At 56.2% G+C, this 18,048-nt stretch overlaps 1 protein-coding gene across 2 annotated transcripts in view; it reads right to left on the minus strand.

Annotated features, from left to right (window-relative positions):
* Positions 1-579: 579 nt before the first annotated feature.
* The window catches only part of LOC102544723 (metalloproteinase inhibitor 2), a 42,080-nt gene continuing 24,611 nt past the window's right edge, over positions 580-18,048 (minus strand). For both annotated transcript variants that reach the window (XM_006199433.3, XM_072939732.1), the window contains exons 2-5: positions 12,112-12,212; positions 10,000-10,108; positions 4,806-4,930; positions 580-3,416 (exon numbers count right to left, since the gene is read on the minus strand). In XM_006199433.3, coding sequence (XP_006199495.2) covers positions 3,219-3,416; positions 4,806-4,930; positions 10,000-10,108; positions 12,112-12,212 — 533 coding nt within the window. In that variant the 3' untranslated portion in view covers positions 580-3,218. The remainder of the gene's footprint in view (positions 3,417-4,805; positions 4,931-9,999; positions 10,109-12,111; positions 12,213-18,048) is intronic.

The raw sequence follows: 18,048 nt of genomic DNA on the forward strand, positions 1-18,048 counted from the left end.
GGGAGCAGCTGCAACATATGGACCTTACCCAGATCCGGATTCAAACCAATGAGTCATTTTAAAAAAAAAGCACCTGTGAGACTCTAAACACTGACTAGATAGTCCATGACATTCATGGATTCTAATTACGTTTTCAAGGTGTGATAAAAGTATTTCAGAAATGTTTTTAAAATAGGGTTTTTTTTAAAAGAGATATGTACTGAAACATTTTCATATGAGACGGTCTGACATCTGGAATCTTCCCTTCCTCTGCTAACCTAGGGCAGGGTGGTTAGGGGAGGGGGCGCAGGCAGAGGAGAAGGAGGACGCTCGTTGTGGAAGATGCAGGGTGCGTGTGGGTGTGCAGGTGTGCGTGATGATCCACAGTGAAAGGTGACGTCTGTGCTGAACGAAGGGGCCCCGTCTGTGCTCCTGCCTCTCGGCCAATTTAAGAAAACCACGATCGCTGTTGTCAGGCCCCGTCTCTGCTACATCCCACGCAGGCCTCCGAGCAACAGACCTAACAAAGCCAGCCCCCACCCTCCTTCGTTCCTAAGCCAGAAAGCGGCAGGCGGACAGGACCACACGGACACCGCGGCATTCTCGCTGATAATACTGTTTATTGTCCACGGACCGAGCGAGCGCGCACGAACGATACAAGGCATCGGGGGCATGTGCTGTCTGCTTGTCGACTTTCTACAACTCTCACGTGTTCCCGGCACAGGAAGGTCTCGGACTTTATATTCCAGCAAAAACACATGGCCCCCAAAATTTAAAACACAAACACACAAACAAAAAATTCCCAACAGAAACAAAATCAACAAAGCTTTAAATTACGGCGGCGAGTCCGGTATTTCTTAATACTTAATCAAGCAAAGATTTGGAAATAACTACAATGTAAACTTTATTTTAAATATTTCGAGTTGCTGGCATGAAGACAAGACTAGCAGGAGGAAAGAGCAGAGCTTAGAATATAACATAAATTAACGCCAAATGGAGAGCCTTCTTGAACTATATATATACGGCACTTAATCACTGTTGACGGTATCTGAGTGGCTTCTCTCGGCCACCTCATCTTGTTTTGTTTTCTTTCTTTCCTGCTCATCATGGCTACAAGACCAAAGTGCTTAGACTGAATATATAAAGGCCATCTCTTAGAACCAAACCTACTGAAAGATCCTTTGCTTTGTAACAACTGGAAGCAGAAAACAAAAGATGGGAGGCAGAGAAGCAACGCTACTCGAGGAACGGAAAAGCTCTGGAGGAACCACCGTCACAGGCGAGCTACCATGTCGTGTGCACTTTGGGTCCAGCGCTTCCACGATGCAGAAACCTTTGAGAAAAAAAAGGTGCGCGTCCAACCCCTACCAAGGGTAGTAAAAAACACAGCACAGGAATGATTACAACGGATGTCAGAAACCGAAACATTAAAAAAAAAAAATCAGCAGAAACAGGAGTAAATGTTACATCGGATAACACCGTACAGGAGGCAGACAGGGGTGGCTGTTATATTGATCGGAGGGTCTGGTGTTCTTGAATACACGGAAATCACACGGACTGGTCCATTAGGACATCTTACAAACTTCCTATCACTGTACAGCATGAAGGCGGCCCTCGGAGCGGGGCGGATTCTCGGATCTTCTCCTAGTCTGCCCTAGAAAGGGAGTCATCAAAGTCTGTGCTGACCAGGTCCCGGGTGGGCATGGGGGCTGCACGCCACTTGGGGGTCAGGAGTCTTAGAGGTGCTTTGGGCTCACTGCAGAAGAGAACAGGCTTAGAAGATGAACTTTGGAAGAATTCCGCAGGACCACTCCCAGGCCGACAGACTTCAGTTTCACTGTGTGTGCGCACACACGCATGGGCATATAGGTGTATGTTTGCATAACATTCATGATAAACTCAGAACAGTTTATCTTGGGAGGAAAAAGGAGATTATCTTTACTGTTATTGAGAAATTCCTGCCTATGTTAACTGGTATCAGAAAACCATCTTTAGGGAACAGATAGATTCCCTATGGAGTTTCTTAACTGAGAGATCTTTGTAACATGAGAAATAGAAGCAGAGGTGGGGACACCTGCAATTTGGGTTCACATATTATCTGAGAATTCATCTTTAAAAGGATGAGAAGTCTCGTAAAGCCGGCCACAGTGTCCTGGAGGCCCAGAAAGCAATGCGAGTTTTACTGACGCCACCTCCCTCCAAAATTCGTCCTTCCCTCGGGAGGACTTCATTCTCTGCTTAGCTACCTTCACTCCCGGAAACCCCTGTGTGGCAGAGTGACTGCCAGTCCTGGAGGGAGGTCATATTATAACCTCTGGTACCTGCCTGGGGGGCTGGGAGGTGTGTGGGGGGCAGAGCAGGACCCAGCTCGTGCCCTGGCCCCACCCAGTCCCGAGCGAAGCTCCCCGACCTCGATGCCCGAGGTCAGAAAGAGGAGGGAGCGAGAGGGCTCTCAGAAGCTCGTCAGCCGCGTGCACCCTCACGCGCCTGCCCCGGGGGAGAACGTCTCAGAGTCCCCCAAGGGCCAGGGGTCGGGGGTGCGATTAGAAGGACTTCGCTGGAGCTAAAGCTTGTCGCTTGCACTTCTCTGTGAGGCCCGGGAGGGAGGCTCCCACTGGAACTCTGCAGATTAATACGATTAATTGGGGCTCCTTCAAGAGCAAGCCACTGGTCTAGGCTGCTCCTGGGCACACACAAGTCACAGGTGCTGGGAGTCCGGGGTGGACACAGGGGAGACGGGGGGGGCAGGGGTCGCCACCCTATGGGCCAGAGGTGTGGCAGCTGCAGGAACCGAGGGACACGCCCCTCTCAAGATGAAAGGGACCTGGTAGGCCTGCTACACAGTGTTGCAACGACCCTCAAAAGTTTCTGCAAAATGCACATTCCCAGGCACTGCCCTGCCAGGCCAGAGGACCCCTAAGTGCTGTCTGCTCAGCGTCTGTGACAGTGCCAAGGCCGGGCCTGGGAGGGGAGCCCGTGCATCCCACCCCGCCCACACCCAAGGATGGGAGATCGAGACGCACGGTGCCCAGGCTGGCGGACGGGGCATGGGCCCCACCTCTGCCTGCAGACCCACAACCGTGTTCAAGAGGAAAACAGGGGCGGGGAGGAGAATCACACTGATTTAGACCCACTTGGATGACTGCTTTATTCATGCTGTTTCCAGGAAGGGATGTCGGAGCTGGACCAGTCTAGACTCTGGGAGGCTTCTGACAGGCCGCGGGGTGCTGGCGGCCCGCTTACGGGTCCTCGATGTCGAGAAACTCCTGCTTGGGGGGTGCCGCCCCGCGGTACCACGCACAGGACCCGTCGCTTCTCTTGATGCAGGAGAAGAACTTGGCCTGGTGCCCATTGATGTTCTTCTCCGTGACCCAGTCCATCCAGAGGCACTCATCCGGGGCGGAGATGTAGCAGGGGATCATGGGGCAGCGCGTGATCTGGGGAGGGGACACAGGGCGGGTCACTCAGGGGGCTCTCCAGACCCGGCCATGCACCTGGGAAGGCTTCAAGGGTGCTTTGCAGGATGAATGACCCCGTGAGTGCAGCAGGGAGGGAGGCAGCTGAGACCGCGCCTCCGTCAGCAGGCTTTCCTGAGTCCCACACCCTCAGACAGGGCAGTGGGGACACCGCCTCTGCACCCCTGCCTCTGGAGACCGTGCCTCCATCAGTAGCCTTTCCTGAGTCCCATACCCCACCAGGTGGGACAGGGTCGGGGGACACCATCTCTGCACCCCCAGCTCTTGAGGTGGCGCCGCCACCTGGGGCCATCTGGTCTACCTTTTCCAAGCACGACAAACCGGCTTCCACTCAGTCCCACCTTCCTGGGAGTTGAACAATAGTAACAACATAAAAGGTCTTGAATCTACAGGACAGGTTCAAATCAAGGAAAAAGAACAGTGTCTTGCTCTCAAGCATGCAGGGACTTAGAGGGGACCAGCAAGGAGCATTTAAGCAAAAGAACCTAAGTCCACGGGAGGGTGAAAACCTTCGGGCCACGGAAAGACAAAGGAGGAACTTGTTTCTTGACTTCACGTGGGCACAGAGGGGCTCGCTGGACACATGTGTGGCTGTCGGTCAAAGTTCACACTTAGAATAAGCTAAGGGGTGGGTCGGCGAGGATCCTACCGGGACAGGCAAGAGGGCCGCGCAAGCAGCGCCAACTAGCACGGGGCAACCCCTGCAGCCTCGCGCTTGGCCCGGCATCTTCTGGACCCAGACTCACTGCTGGTGGCCCCGCGGTGCTTCCTGCGCTGGGGCTGAGGTTGGGGGTTGTTGGTGGTGACAGAAGGATGTTGAGAGAACAAGATTGGAGCCCACAGAGCTCGGAGGAGCTCTCACCTCCTGTGGCTGCATCTAAGTGTCAGCGCTGCTGTAACTGTGCCTGGCACAGCCCCTAGGCGGCTGTTATGAGGAGGGGCTGGGGTTTCAGGGGTTCTCAACACACAGACCCCACAGTTACATGCACCGTGCGTGGGAAAGACTGGAACACTGTCAAAGGCCTGTCACCTGGGACACTCTTTCACAAGGCACACCAGTCTCTGCACTTGTGTGTTTGTAGAAAAATACTCCGAGGACCATGTTCTGCCCCAAAACTCCTCCTTCTAGAAGGCTTCCTTTCTAGATGTTAGCTAGCTTCCCCGTAACTCCCAACTGTCCCTGGCGGGCCAGACATCCTTACCCTGTGGGCAGGCCACACGTCCCCAGAGCGTGGCCCTAAGTCAGGACCCTGTGGATTGAGAGCCCCTGGGAAGCCTGGGGTTGAACCCCGGCAGCCCACCTGGAGGTGGTGGTGATGAGAAGCCCGGAAGGAGGTGGCAGCCGCTTACCTTGCACTCGCAGCCCATCTGGTACCTGTGGTTCAGGCTCTTCTTCTGGGTGGTGCTCAGGGTGTCCCAGGGCACGATGAAGTCGCAGAGGGTGATGTGCATTTTGCCATTGCCCTCGGCCTTTCCTGAGGAGACACGGATCACCAAGGTCAGGGCAAGTTACGGGTCCTCCTCCTCCTCCTGCACCTGGGCGCGGCTTGGGCGTGGGGAGGTTCCGTTCTGACAGTGCCCCGTGCTGTGGGCTGGGTCGTGCCCCCTCCAAAGTTCAGATGTTGAAGCCCCAACCCCCAGCACCTCGGAATGTGACCGTATTAGGACAGAAGGTCTTTAAAGAATTGATTAAAATGAAGCTATGCACATGAGTCCTAACCCAATAGGACTGGTGTCCTTATAAGAGAAAGATGAGGACACAGGCAGACACAGAGGGATGACCACATGGCGACACGGGTAGAAAGTGGCCGTCCACAAGCCACACAGAGAAGCCTCAGAGGAAACCAGTCCTGCCCACACAGGGTTGATCTTGGACTTCTAGCCTCCTGAATTGTGAGAAAATACATTTCTGTTGCTTCAGAACCCCAGTCTGCATTTTCTGTTCCAGTAGCCTGAGCAGATTCACACACTGCAGATTTATCCTGAGCATAAAAAGAACGCGGGTGGGAGGGGAGAGCAAGGTGGTAGCGCATGCGCTTAGCATGCACGAGGTCCTGGGTTCAATCCCCAGTGCCTCCATACAAATAAGTAAATAAATAAATGAAAACCTAATTACTTCCCTCTCCCCCCCAAAATTAATAAACTTTCTTAAAAAAAAGAATGCAAGCTCACTATAGAAAACTTCGAAAATGTAGGAAATACTTCTTCAAATCTCCTTTATTCTCATGACCTAGAGCTAGTATTTTGACTCATTTCCTCCCAATATCCTTTTATGCACACGTATTCACACACAAAAGATCACGTTGTGCGTAGACTGCGCTGTTCCCTGTGTTTTCACTATTTACTCACAAGCATTTCCTTCATGTGATGTGGAACTTGTAATTCTGGGGTTTTCCATTATGAGTAGTAAAAACAATTTCATAAAATCAGAAATCTGCCCTGAATTCCCTTTGCTGAGGACCATAAGACACTCTTCATACCTTAGGCTCCTGGCTCCTTACTGCAAAGTTCTGCAGCCAGGCACCAGTCAAGCAGGAGAAAAAGACCAATAGCTGTGTTCTGGTGGGCGACAGACCCTTACCAGGGCAAGGGAGGGCATCTCAAACCTCGTCCCTCCTGCCACAATGGCATCTTGTCAAGAGACATCGGTGCCCAGCGATGACACCACAGCCTGGCACAGAGCCACATGGGATTCCTTGAGAGGCAGACAGCAGCCCCGGGCTGCACCCTGAGCACCTCCACTTGATATGCAGTGCATCCAACTTAATGATCTCGAGCACAACCCTGGCCGTGGAGCATCCGCTAATGGAGATGTAGCTCAGCAAAGTAATGATGCAGCTTGTCGGCATCTCATCAGGAAGAAATGCAACAGAAACCTGTCGCCAGGGGAAATGCGATCGGCTTGCCCGAGGCTGCGAGCGGCACCGGGGACACCTTTTGTGCTGAGCAGGTGGCAGGACGCACACCCAGGATGTGAGCTCTCATGCTCTTATTTCTGTTTCAGCCTCATCCCTCACCTCCGGAAGCTCTATTTTCCCCTCATATCTGTCTGGCCTTGTATGATGTTCCAGGCAAAGAAAAGGATCGAGGAGCAGGGTGACTACTGTAACATTCATTCTGAAGCCTAAGAACTAAAAAGAGATGCGTCTGGGTGGCCTTAAACATCAAAAATAATTTTTTTTTTCTACACCTGGAGCCATCGTCCACTGAGTTCACAGTAGACAAGGAGCAGAGTGGCCGGAGGACAAGGACCTCACTCCTCTATCCTGGTTCCTTCTGGCATTTCCTACCCGTACAGGCAGAGTGCCTGCTCCCTTGCCTGGGCACGGGCATTCATTAGAGACAGGCTGAGTATTCCTTCTGGTTCCTGCCTCCAAACTTCTGGAGCAACTTCCACTGTGTCACGTGACAGGCACCAATCTCCACTTCTACACCTTGTTCCTTAAATAGGTCGCAAGCACGAAAAGTAAGGGTGTGTCTTAACCCTGTTTTACCCATTTTCAGCCCATAGAAACGGCTCCAAAATAGTTTACTCGTGAGGACTGCGGGTCTGTGTTCAACAGTGCTTCATTCTCTTTTTCAATCTTTTCACCACCAATCCAAGCTTCTGCATAGAGTAGGCAAAGGCAGGGGATGGAGACGAAACGCAAGTGGTGTATTTTCTTCCTTTTTAAAAAAAAATTTGTATTTTTTATTGAAGTGTGATTGATTTACAATGTTAGTTTCAGGTGTACAGCAAAGCAAGTCAGTTACACAAATACATACTTTCTTTTTTTCAGATTCTTTTCCAGTCGGTATGTTTTCAATGGCCCTCATTACTGGGCTAATGTGAACTCTGAATGTCACGTGCAAACAGCGCGGCATCTCAGAATGGTGAAAGGAGACCCCTTTCAGCAGACACAGTGTTAAGGCCTGGCTGAGCGTGTATGATGTTGTGAGCATCTATCTGCATGCCTTAGGAAAAAGCAAAGTCTTGGATACAGAAAAAAACAGGAATTAATTAAAATTTGTAACTGAGGGATGTATGTTTACTTTTCCTTCCGGAGGAGAGGCCTGTCGGAGAAAATTACAGGGCCCCTTTCCACAGCAGCTCCTGGACACGGGCGTCTCACGGTGGCCAACGCGGCATGTGAAGCTGAGTCATCAGCCCGCGGGGAGGTGGGCTGCCTCGGGCTGTGAGGTCGTTGGTGGGGCCGCAGCCAGCGCTGGCTGAGTGGTTTCCCGTGCCCCGTGATTTCTGGTTAGCCTGTTCTGACTCCAGGAGAACAGGACATAGATTCTGTGCTTCAGAAAGTAAACACCAGATTGGAACCAGGGTTGCCTTGCCGAGCCAGGGAACGATGCCGGCTAGGGCGAGTCCCGTGTAATGGGGTGGGTCAGCCACCAGGGGGAGCGCCTCTTATTAATCGGATGCTCCACGGCCAGTTAGGAAAATGTGCCCCAGGTCACTTGCTGGCTTCCAGTGTGAGACGTGAAGGGGTCCAAGATGACAGGTAGGCGCACAGTTACCAAGCAAATGTATCTCATTCTAATCATCTTCTCATTCAGATGAGGGTCAATTTAACGGGCCTGAGTGCGGGGTGCTGCCTGGGCACCAGCATTCTTGCAAACTCCCCATAAAATTCCAATGAGCACCGCAGGTGGAGGACCCCTGGGTTAGGCGCTGGGGTAGGGACACTTCTTACTCTACACCAAGTGACGGAAGAAGCAGAGTATAAGGGACCTGGGGCTCAGGCTGACCAGGGTCTAAATTCTGGCCACACCACTGCAGCCCACCCCCCGGCGGTGTGACGCAGGCTGGGGTGTGCTGAGAAACGCCCAGCCACCAGCTCTCCTGGGAGGAAAAGCTCTGGTGCATAGCACCTACCAAATTCTGTGCTGCAAATACTCCCACCCCGGCCAGTTTCAAGCTCGCAGCTGTGACACCAACCAAAATGGAACAATCAGCTTGAAAGTGAAAGTGGGTTTAGGCCAGCCTCCCCCACCACGGCCCTGAGCACGTCGCTCTGTCTCTGCCCCTCAGTGTTCCGCATCTGCAAATGGGGCTGGCAACAGGGGACTGTGAGGATTCAGTGGAGCCACACGAAAAGCATCTGGAAAATGTCAGTGCCAGGCAAAGGGCACTCCTTTTCTGTAAATGGGGAGAGGGTGAAGCCTGATGTACGAACCTTTAAGACAGAGCCTCTGCCTGGGTGAGGATTCAGCTGGGTGTGGATTCATCTGGGCGTGTCTGGAAGCAGGCGCTGGCCCAGACCAAGGTCACTTTCCCATCAGGAGCCCGCCCTTGACGGGATGCAGGCTCTCCCTCCTTGAGTACGTGCTTCTGCAGCCCTGCAGTTTGGCCAGACAGCCCCTAGAGGGCAGTGCCAGGGGGCCGAGCCGGCCGGCTGAGGCTCTCACTTTAAAGGGCTGTTAGACACCAGCACACAAAAAGGACGCAGGAAACTAGACGCCGTTGGTTTGTTAGGGCAACTAGTCCCTGCCCCGTGGGCGGCCGTCTCCCCGCCCGTGCCGACCCCTGTGCCACCGTGATGTCAGAGTCAGGCTGTCAGCTCTCTGCATCGTGATTTTGTCCTTGTCCCCCTCTCCTCTTCCAATGTTATTTTTTCTATTGTAAAAACAGTGAAGCCTGCAAATGTGAAACGGTGCGGCTGCTCTGGAAAGCCGCCTGGCAGCTCCTCAGACGGTCAAACACAGAGCCAGCGTTGGTGCTGCAATCCCACAACATCTGCCCGAGAGAAATGAAAACACACGCCCAGGCAAAAACCTGCACACGCACACACACACGTTCCAGGCAGCGTTCTCCATCACAGCCGAGAGGCAGGAAGAACCCCAGCGCAGGGGTGAACAGACAGACAAAACGTAGTGTATCCATCCAAGGAGCTTCTGCCATAGAAAGGAGTGAAGCTCCGATACGGGTTACAACGTGGCTGAACTTCGGAAACACGCTGAAAGAAGTTTCAGATCAGGAAGATGAAAGGGTTCTGGAGATGGATGGTGCTGGTGGTCACACAACAATGCGACTCTGCTTAATGCCACTACACCGTACACCTAAAAACGGCTAAAATGATCAATTTTATGCTACGTATATTTCATCCCAACTTAAAAAGGGGGTTACGAGGCACAATGGAGCGAGTGAGGAGTGTGCGCAACCATTTCAAGATTTAAAACAGGGTTTCAACTCTCCTGCCCCACCTCCAGGGCTTCCAGCATCTCACATGAGCCTCCTTTTCGGGAACAAAAGGCCAAAAAACAAAAAACAAAACAAAACCAAAAAGCCCTGTGTCCACCTGACCTCAAATTTCCTATGAACACAGGCTTCCTTGGTTCCTTCCCAACAAGCCACATGGGTTGTGCTGGTCTAGCCCAGGGGAGGTTGTCGAGGACAGGCAGGTGAGCACTCACTGCAAGTTCTCCGACGGGAAAAGGCAGGGGCTCCCCGAGACTTCCGACGTATCCTCAGGGCCCGGCTCCACCTCGCGGTCCCCCCGCCCCCGGCCCTGGATGGTCGCCAAGAACGCCCCACGCCCAGACCCACACACACCTGCAATGAGATACTCCTTCTTTCCTCCGACGTCCAGCGAGACCCCGCACACGGCAGAGGAGGGCGCCGTGTAGATAAACTCGATGTCCTTGTCGGGTCCCTTGAACATCTGGGAAGAGGAGGATGAGGGTGTAAGCAGCACAGCCAGCAAATCCCGTCCCCACCCAGAGCGCCTGCACCTGGGGCACTGCCAGCACCGGAAAGGGGGCGGAGCGGCACCAGTGAGACAGGTCGGAGACGCCCTCTCCGACTGCACAGGGCTCCCTGGAGTAGCTCCCGCTGCTTGGTGTGGCGGTTGTCACCAGGCTGCACTTAATGTCGCCCGGGGGGCCCGTCTCAGACAGCACATCTGCTCTCCCCACCACGGGTGAGGTCATCAAGAATCTCTGAGGAGGGGGCCTGTGTATCTCCGGGTGATTCTGACCCCAAATGGAGGACCGCTACCTTTGTCTGTTTCCGGGAATTTCGATCAAGCACCGGCCACCTGACGGGGACCGGAGCAGAGAGGCACCTCGGCAACTGGGATGTAACGCCCTGGACAAGGAGAGTTTGGCTTCTCAGCTTCAGATTTTCTCAGTCTTTGGGGAACATGTCTGCTGCCCAGGTGCAGGGGTGCGTGGTTCCTGTGTCCGGGAGGAAGGGAGTTCCTGCTTCTCCGCCGGAAACAATGACAGGCGGGGATATGAGGGTGGGCTGAGAACCGTCCTCCAGCCTGGTGTGGGGGTGCAGCCCACCAGAATCGGGGGTGGGGGTCAGGAAGGGGCGCACACACACACCCCCCAGGACCGCACACCAAAGGAGCCTAAACAGGGCTGCAGAAGGCGGACCCCGCAGGCTCTGCAATCCCATGGGAGCCGCCTCGGGTCACGTGCTGGTGAAACCACGGCTAATGGCGTTGTTTGCTTTTGTCGGGGGGAGTCTCAGTAAGCAAACCCAAACGGAACAGGGGTCCTCCCAGTGTCACGATGAACTGGCTTCGCAGGAGCTGAGGAGGTTATAAATGACATCTTTCCCCAAAGGGCTAAATGTGCTTCCTTGGGGTCAACACCTGCTTTTCATGACCCCTCAGTGCATCCTAAGAGCAGAGACACTGTCTTTCCCGCTTCATAAAGAGATTCGGGTCCTGAGAGACCAGGTCACCCCTTTAAATGACACAGGCGTGATGACTTAGTGTTTCATCGACCCTGGTAACTTTTATTCTCTGCTTTTTATTTTTGTGATAAAATTAAATATAGGCGGGGCACAACCACGAAGCAGGTCGCAAAGCTGCTCCCCTCAGCTGGAGCCTCGCGTCTCTTCCCTCCTGTAGACTGAGCTGGTCACCACAAATGACCCCCAGCAGCCCCCGCCCTGCCCCGACCTCCCCCGTGTCCTGCCTCCCGTCCAAGCACGGGCTCCTTGCCACATGCCCTTGAACATGACCAACATTCTGAAAAACCAACAAACGCCTCGCCACCTCCCCATCGATCTGCAGCCCCCAGCGCCTGCCCCGTCCCTCCCCCACCTGGAGAAGCTTCTTCTCCAGCACCGACCAGGCGACAGGGTCCACTTCTTCCTCAACTCCCTTCTCCCAGGAAGCTGCCCCAGCACACTCGTCTACAGGAGGCCCCCTCCCTTCAAATCCCACCCCACTTAGGACATGAAGCTAACCGGGCAAGACTAGACCCCGCCGGCAGTTGCGGGGAGCTATGTCACCCACTCTCACATCGATCGTGGGCTCCCAGAAGAAACGGCCATGTTCTCGCCGCCTTTGAAACCACCAAGGAGAGGTGGAGAGGCGCTCACGGGACATTCCACAGATGCTGCGAACTTGGCGACAGTGCCAAGGCTCTGCCACCGATTTATAGCCGTCAAAGTGGAGACAACACATGCCTGAACCTCACCGATGGGAACACACTCTGTCCACACAACTTCTCAGGAATTGATGGACTAAGGAACATCGGATCCACCTGGGGCTTGACGCCCTTACTGTCTGCCCCATGGGCGGCTGGACTGTGTCCCGGGGACCCAGCGGTGGGGCCCCTCTGCCTGGACTCCAGCCTCTGGGGGGCCCAGCCCCGCTCCCAGCCCTCCCGCAGCTGCGCGGACGCAGCGGCCCGGGGGGCCCCGCACCTTTATCTGCTTGACCTCGTACTGGATGCGCTTGATGGGGTTGCCGTAGATGTCGTTCCCGGAGTCCACCTCCTTCTCGCTGACCGCTTTGGCCCGAATCACTGCGAAACGAAGACAAGGAGGTGAGCGCAGCCCCCGCAGGGCCGTCCTGGCTCCGCAGAGGGCGGGGCGGCGGGGGGCGGTGGGGCGAGGGGCACGGCAGCCCCAGCCCCGTGCGTGGCGTCGGCCTCCGTCCCATGGGCGGGGAGGCCCGGGAGCGCCACCCCGAGACTCCTTGAGTCCCGGGACTCCTCACTAGAACCGCCTGTTGCCCGGGCCCAGGGGCAGAAGCAGCTCGTACCCCTCCCGACCCCGGGGGTGGCGGGACAGTCACTGCTGGGAGCAAAGCTCGCTGCCGATGTCACGCTGGAGGGCTCTGGGCCCGTCCTCACTCTCTCCAATGTGTACGGATCAGCGGCTGGGGAGCAGATTAGGAAAAGGACTGGCCTGCAATCCTGACCCCGCAGGTAAGGATGGTGAAGTCCCGCCACCGCCCTCCTCCCATACATAGCCTGTTGGCAAACAGGCTTTTTCAGGCGGAAGGCAGACAAGGCAGGTGGGGGTTACCCACCTACAAGAGGCCCTGTCACATTTAGGTTTGGAGGTCTTACATCCAAAAGGCCTGTCCTTCTAGCCTCCTAGCCTCCTAGTCTGTCCTCAATGTGTCCCTGAAAAACGTCTTGGGGATGGTTCTTTGTAATAACACATATTCCATCAGAGCCACGATGGAGGGAGGGCCAGGATGTGCTAACCCACAGGGACTCGAACGGAGAGAGCAGACATTTAAGGGCACCACTAGCAGACGTGAGGGACAGAGGCCGAGGGGAGACGCCAAACAGGAAGAAGGATGATCCCGGACCTTGACACAAGATGAAGGAGAGGGGACGAGGTCGGGCTGGGAAGGTTCTGGAATGTTCCCTGGAGCCTGAGGCTGCTCGTGGGCCATGCACCCCAGGGCTTCCTACTAGCAATTAAGCCTGGACTCTGCTCCACCCCGTACCCTGACAGCAGTTCCCGCTGTCAATTGGGCGGAGTCCTCCCTATCTTTCATTTCCAGGCTTCTCAGCTGGTGGCACAGCCTGTCTTAATGGCTTTAAAAGCTTTGTCCGCCAAGATTTGGCTGTTCGGGGTCACTCCGGATGAGTGTCTTGTGAGTGTGGGTGTGAGCAGGGCAGAGAAATAACAGACAGAGCCAGGCTTAGCAGAGCCTCCAATCCCCCTCCACCCCAAGCAGGCAGCTGGACTCTTAGAACCACCAGCCAGGGCTGCGGTCTCCCGGAGAGCAGGGACGTGGATCCCCCCCGTGCCCCCAGGAACCCCCCAGTGCTCTCCGGATCCCAGCCGGGCACCAGAGCCCCACACCACAGCCCAGCGCCCCGCCCGGGCCCAAACCCATTCTTCCTCCGTCGGAGCTGAGTCACGACGAGCCGAGGCCGCAGGTTCCTGTTTCCCAGGCTGAGCCAGGCCCCCACCTACAAAGCCACATCTAGGAAACTCCAGACGGTGGGCCTCGGCCTCGGCAGCCAGTGACCTGTTCCCTGCGTCTCCTCCCACCCCCAGCACCTTCCACAATCACGGTCCTTCCGGGTCAAATGTGGCCGCCCACTGCCCTGGTCGAAAACAGAAGACCCTTTGCAACTGGTGCCAGCCCGTGACTACTTCAGCTGCCTCGACGTCCCCACCCCTCCCCCAGCTCCTGCTGTTTGCTCCACCAGCCCATAATACTCCCTGAACCTGAACCTGCCCGGGGTGTCCATACCTCTAGACAGGCAAGTTTCTTCTGCCCTGAATGCCACCTCTCTCTCTCCATCTGGAGAACTTCTATTCATCCTTCAAGACCCAGCTGAAATAGCCCTTCCCCACCTTCCCTCTGGGAAGTCCTGTCCTCTTGCAGCGCTCGGTATCCTCTGCATCCCCCGATCGTGCTGCTGTGAACACCTGCACCCCCATCGGCTCTGGGCCCTGGGAGCTTCTAACAGGCAGAGGCTCCGTTCCTGCCACAGAACAGGCAGTGCTCACTGAGTATTTGCTGAGCTGAGCCTGAGATACCTGGGCGGCAGCACAGGTCCGGTCTGTCTTTGGTCCCTCTTACTACCTGTCTGATCTATGTACCTCACTGCAACATGGCACAAAAAAGTGTTTATGCAAATCAGCCAACATCAGATTAGCCCTGTCACGTTTGCTTTTCCACAGTATCGTCCTCAGCCCATGGTACAAACGGACCAGGGGCATCCAAAGGAGACAACAGTTCCAGGAAAGGCAAAGATGCTGGATTTTATGACGGCACACTCAGTTCTGCACGCTTTTCCGAGGCCCAGGACTCTGCACAACGCTTATCGCAACACAGATGTTTGATAAACACACTGTGGTCATCGGAAAATAAGCAAAATCTGACCCCAAACAGCCAAGAGACTCCATTCCATTCCATGCACTGAGGCCCACACATCTTTCTCTTACAAAAGCTTTTAAGGCTCCCAGGCAGTTTGGGTCGTTATTCAAGAGGGCAGCACAGAGGCCACATCCTGCTGGAGCCCCTCCCGCCATGTGGTCTCAGGGAAGCTCCCTGACCTCGCTGGGACTCAGCTGCTCGCGTCTGGCACGGAGACACCCGCACCGCCAGTACCTGCCCAGCAGCGGGTTTGGGGAGGACTGCTGGACGGGGGTGCGGGATGGGCAGTGCTGGCTGTGACGCACGTGGAGCTCAGGACGGCAGAAAGAAGCGCCACCACGGAGAAGCCTGGCGCCAGCTCTCCGACCCCCAGGGCGCAGGGTGAGGACGCCTGCACCACGCTCACTGCTCAGGTCCGGAGAGCCCACCCTGGGCAGCACGGACCCCGGGTCTGGGTCTCATGCCGTTTCCCAATGCACCTGCTTTGGGGCTACAGCCCACACACCTGCCTTTTAAAAATTGTCAGAAAAGGAGAGATTGGTTGAACCCAGGGTTGACCTATGACGTTAAGACTAGAATGTTCACCGGCATCTGGGCCGCCAGCTCTCTGCAGGGAAGCGGGTGGTGGGGCGGGGAGGGTCTCCAACTGGGCTCAGCCATGCAGGGCAGGAATTCAGACTCTTTGGGGTGGGAACCTCCTCGACACTACAAAATGAGAGAGCGTGTGAAGGAAGGAAGGCAGCAAGAGACAAGAGAAGGCCCAGCTCTACAGAAACTTTCCCCAAAGCATCAGTGCCCTCCAGCCACAAGGGAGAGAGGCTGGCATCCACCTGTCTGCACAGGTGTGAGGGATCCACACCGCGGGCCTGCTGGGGGCAGAAGGTGCCATCTGGGCTCAGCACCATGCTGCATGGGGCGGGAGACACACACACATACACATACACACAGGGCTGGCAAATGAATCTGTCACAGCTAGAGGATCCCACGGGCAAGTGGCAGCTAGCAGACCTGAGGGGAAACAGACCCACGGGTCCCATGAGGGAGGGAGGGAGAGAGCGCTGGGGCAGCATTACGGTGGACCCCAGCCAGCCCCACCATGGACACCCTCCTGCTCCCCAGTTTTCTGCTGGTGCATAAGCCAGTGGGGGCTGTCTTCCATGCCAAGCTCAGAGCTTGGGGGCAGGTTCCCTTTCAAGCACAAACCCTAAAAGCATCAGTCCCTTCCTGTTGCCCACGGGGAGAAGAGGGTGAGGTGTGGCAAGTCCTTCAGTAGCAGGCCCTGCCTTCAAGGAGCATCCATCCGGGGCAAGAAGATGGACAACGGACAGGAAGACAGAGCAGCGCCGCTGCTCTCTGCCAGCGGCCGACAGAGGAGGCGGGAAGGGCTCAGACATGCGTTTCCTGCCCTCAGCGTGCCAGGCGTCACCTACAGCTCCGGCCTCGAGGCCACTCCAGGTGAGGGATGGGCCCTCCGAGGCCCAGATCGTTTAAAGGACAGGGCTGGTGAGAAGCAAAGAGACCCCAAGAATCTGGGAAGAACTTAAAATCAAGCCGTGGGTTCGTGTCTACTGAATGCCTACCACGGGCTGGGCATGGCGTTCGGCCCTGGGGTGAGGAAGCAGCCTGCGTCCTGCCCCCCCTCTGCCCACGAGCGGGCAGCTCTGCCCCGCCACCGCCCCTCAGGAACCAGAGGCAGCGCAGGAGGGAGCCTTCATGGAGATTCCTGTTCTGTCTGCTCTGCGCCCCAGAACGACGGCCTCTCCCTGGGCTGCTGGGATTTTGTTTTTCCTTCTCTCCCTTCTGCCGCTAACACAACATCTGGGTTTGAGATCAAGGGTGATACACTGGCTGATGAATCCACCGCCAGATGTTGGCTACTGGAATGCACAACCAACGACTTAATTCAGAGCACACGCAACCGCAGAGCCCCCGGCCCCACCCCTCGGGCCATGGACACCAGATGATGTCACTTCCCCCGCGAGGAGCCTGCAAAAACAATCCCTCGTCCACCCGGCCAGATTTGGGACGGAAAAGAATGGGCGGGTGGAAAGTCGAGGCTGCGGACGGCAGTCCGAGGAACACAGGCTGCGTTCAGACTCCGAGAGATGACGACAGCCCGTGCCAAACCCACGGAGGCCGGGCAGGGCCGCGGTGCAGGGGGAGGGGACGGGGAGGGGGCTGCAGGAGACCTGGGGTGTCCCCAGCACACGGTGTGGCCAGGACCGCCCCAGGAGAGCAACACACTCGACCAGCCCAAGTCGAGTCAAGCCACTCTCCCACCCCCACCAACATCCGGGCCCCCCTGTATCTTCAGATCGTACTGGGGAAGCAACGGAGATTAAGGACAAGCCAGGAGCATCGTCCGTGGGGGGGCCGGACCACGAAGGACGACTGCCTCTCGGAAGGTCATGTATTTCATGCTCACCGACTGACCCTGATTATCTTGCCACGGGCCAGCTGCTCCTGGAGGACGGCCACGTGCTACGTGTGTGACGGCATCCCGCAGGACCTTCCCCCAGGGGACCACTCGGCCCGGCTGGGCTCCCAGCCCCAGAGCACGGGTGAGCTCATGGGCATTAGGACCCTGACTTTCACACATTCACAGCCTTGTCCCAACATGCCCAACACCCCCTAGCTCCCCAGCCCCCAGGGTCTGCCCAGGCAGAGCAAGGGAAAGCCAGGGGTCTGCCCAGAAGAGACGCGGGAAACTCCAGGATTCGGAAGAACACCTGTCTAAATACAAGTTCAAAATCCGGCCCCGAACCATCTGAGCCTCACATGTGCGCACTGACTCAGGCCGGCAACACTGGCTCAGCGGCAGCAGGGCCCACTGTCCCCTCCGAGCCCAGCCCACGCCCAGACCTGGGAGGGACGCCCAGAGACGGGGTGCTGGCAGGGACAGTGCCAACCCTGCTCACAGCCCTACGGAAGATGCCCAGTGGTCCCTCCGGTGAGGGACACATGCTCTCAAAGCCGTTCATTGTCGGGGGCGGGTGGGGGGGCCTTTGATTGGCCAGCACATTTGCCAAAGACCCTCCTGGCCCCCATCCAGAGTGGGGGGCGCTCTGCCGCTGTGCCTGGAAGGGGGGCACTGCGTATGGTCGGTTACAGGGGCGGCTGAGGACTCCCATTTCTTAGATGCAAATGAGGTCACTGCAGCCCACACTGCCAGTGTCCTCTGAGGGTCACTTGGCCCATGTCCTTGTCTCTGGGAAGAATCACACACCAACCATAAGCATCTGTGTCGCCCCAGATAAAACCCAGCCCCCACTCACTCCAGGTGGGACTTCAGACGCCCACCCTCCAGGGGTGCTCTGCACTGCCGGGGTACTGGGGGAGGGCTAGAGGGCTCCTCGCCCTTGTCTAGACTCGCCAGAGAAGCGGTGCCGCTAGTGTCAACATCCACACACTCAAATCACAGTGCTGCCCAAGCCCTCACTTAACACGTGCAGTGACATCCCCGGCAGCCACCTGCGAAGAGGGTCTCCTGTCCCTTTTGGACACAGCGA

This window comes from Vicugna pacos, chromosome 16 (assembly GCF_048564905.1).
Source record: "Vicugna pacos chromosome 16, VicPac4, whole genome shotgun sequence".
Taxonomy (NCBI): Eukaryota; Metazoa; Chordata; class Mammalia; order Artiodactyla; family Camelidae; genus Vicugna; species Vicugna pacos.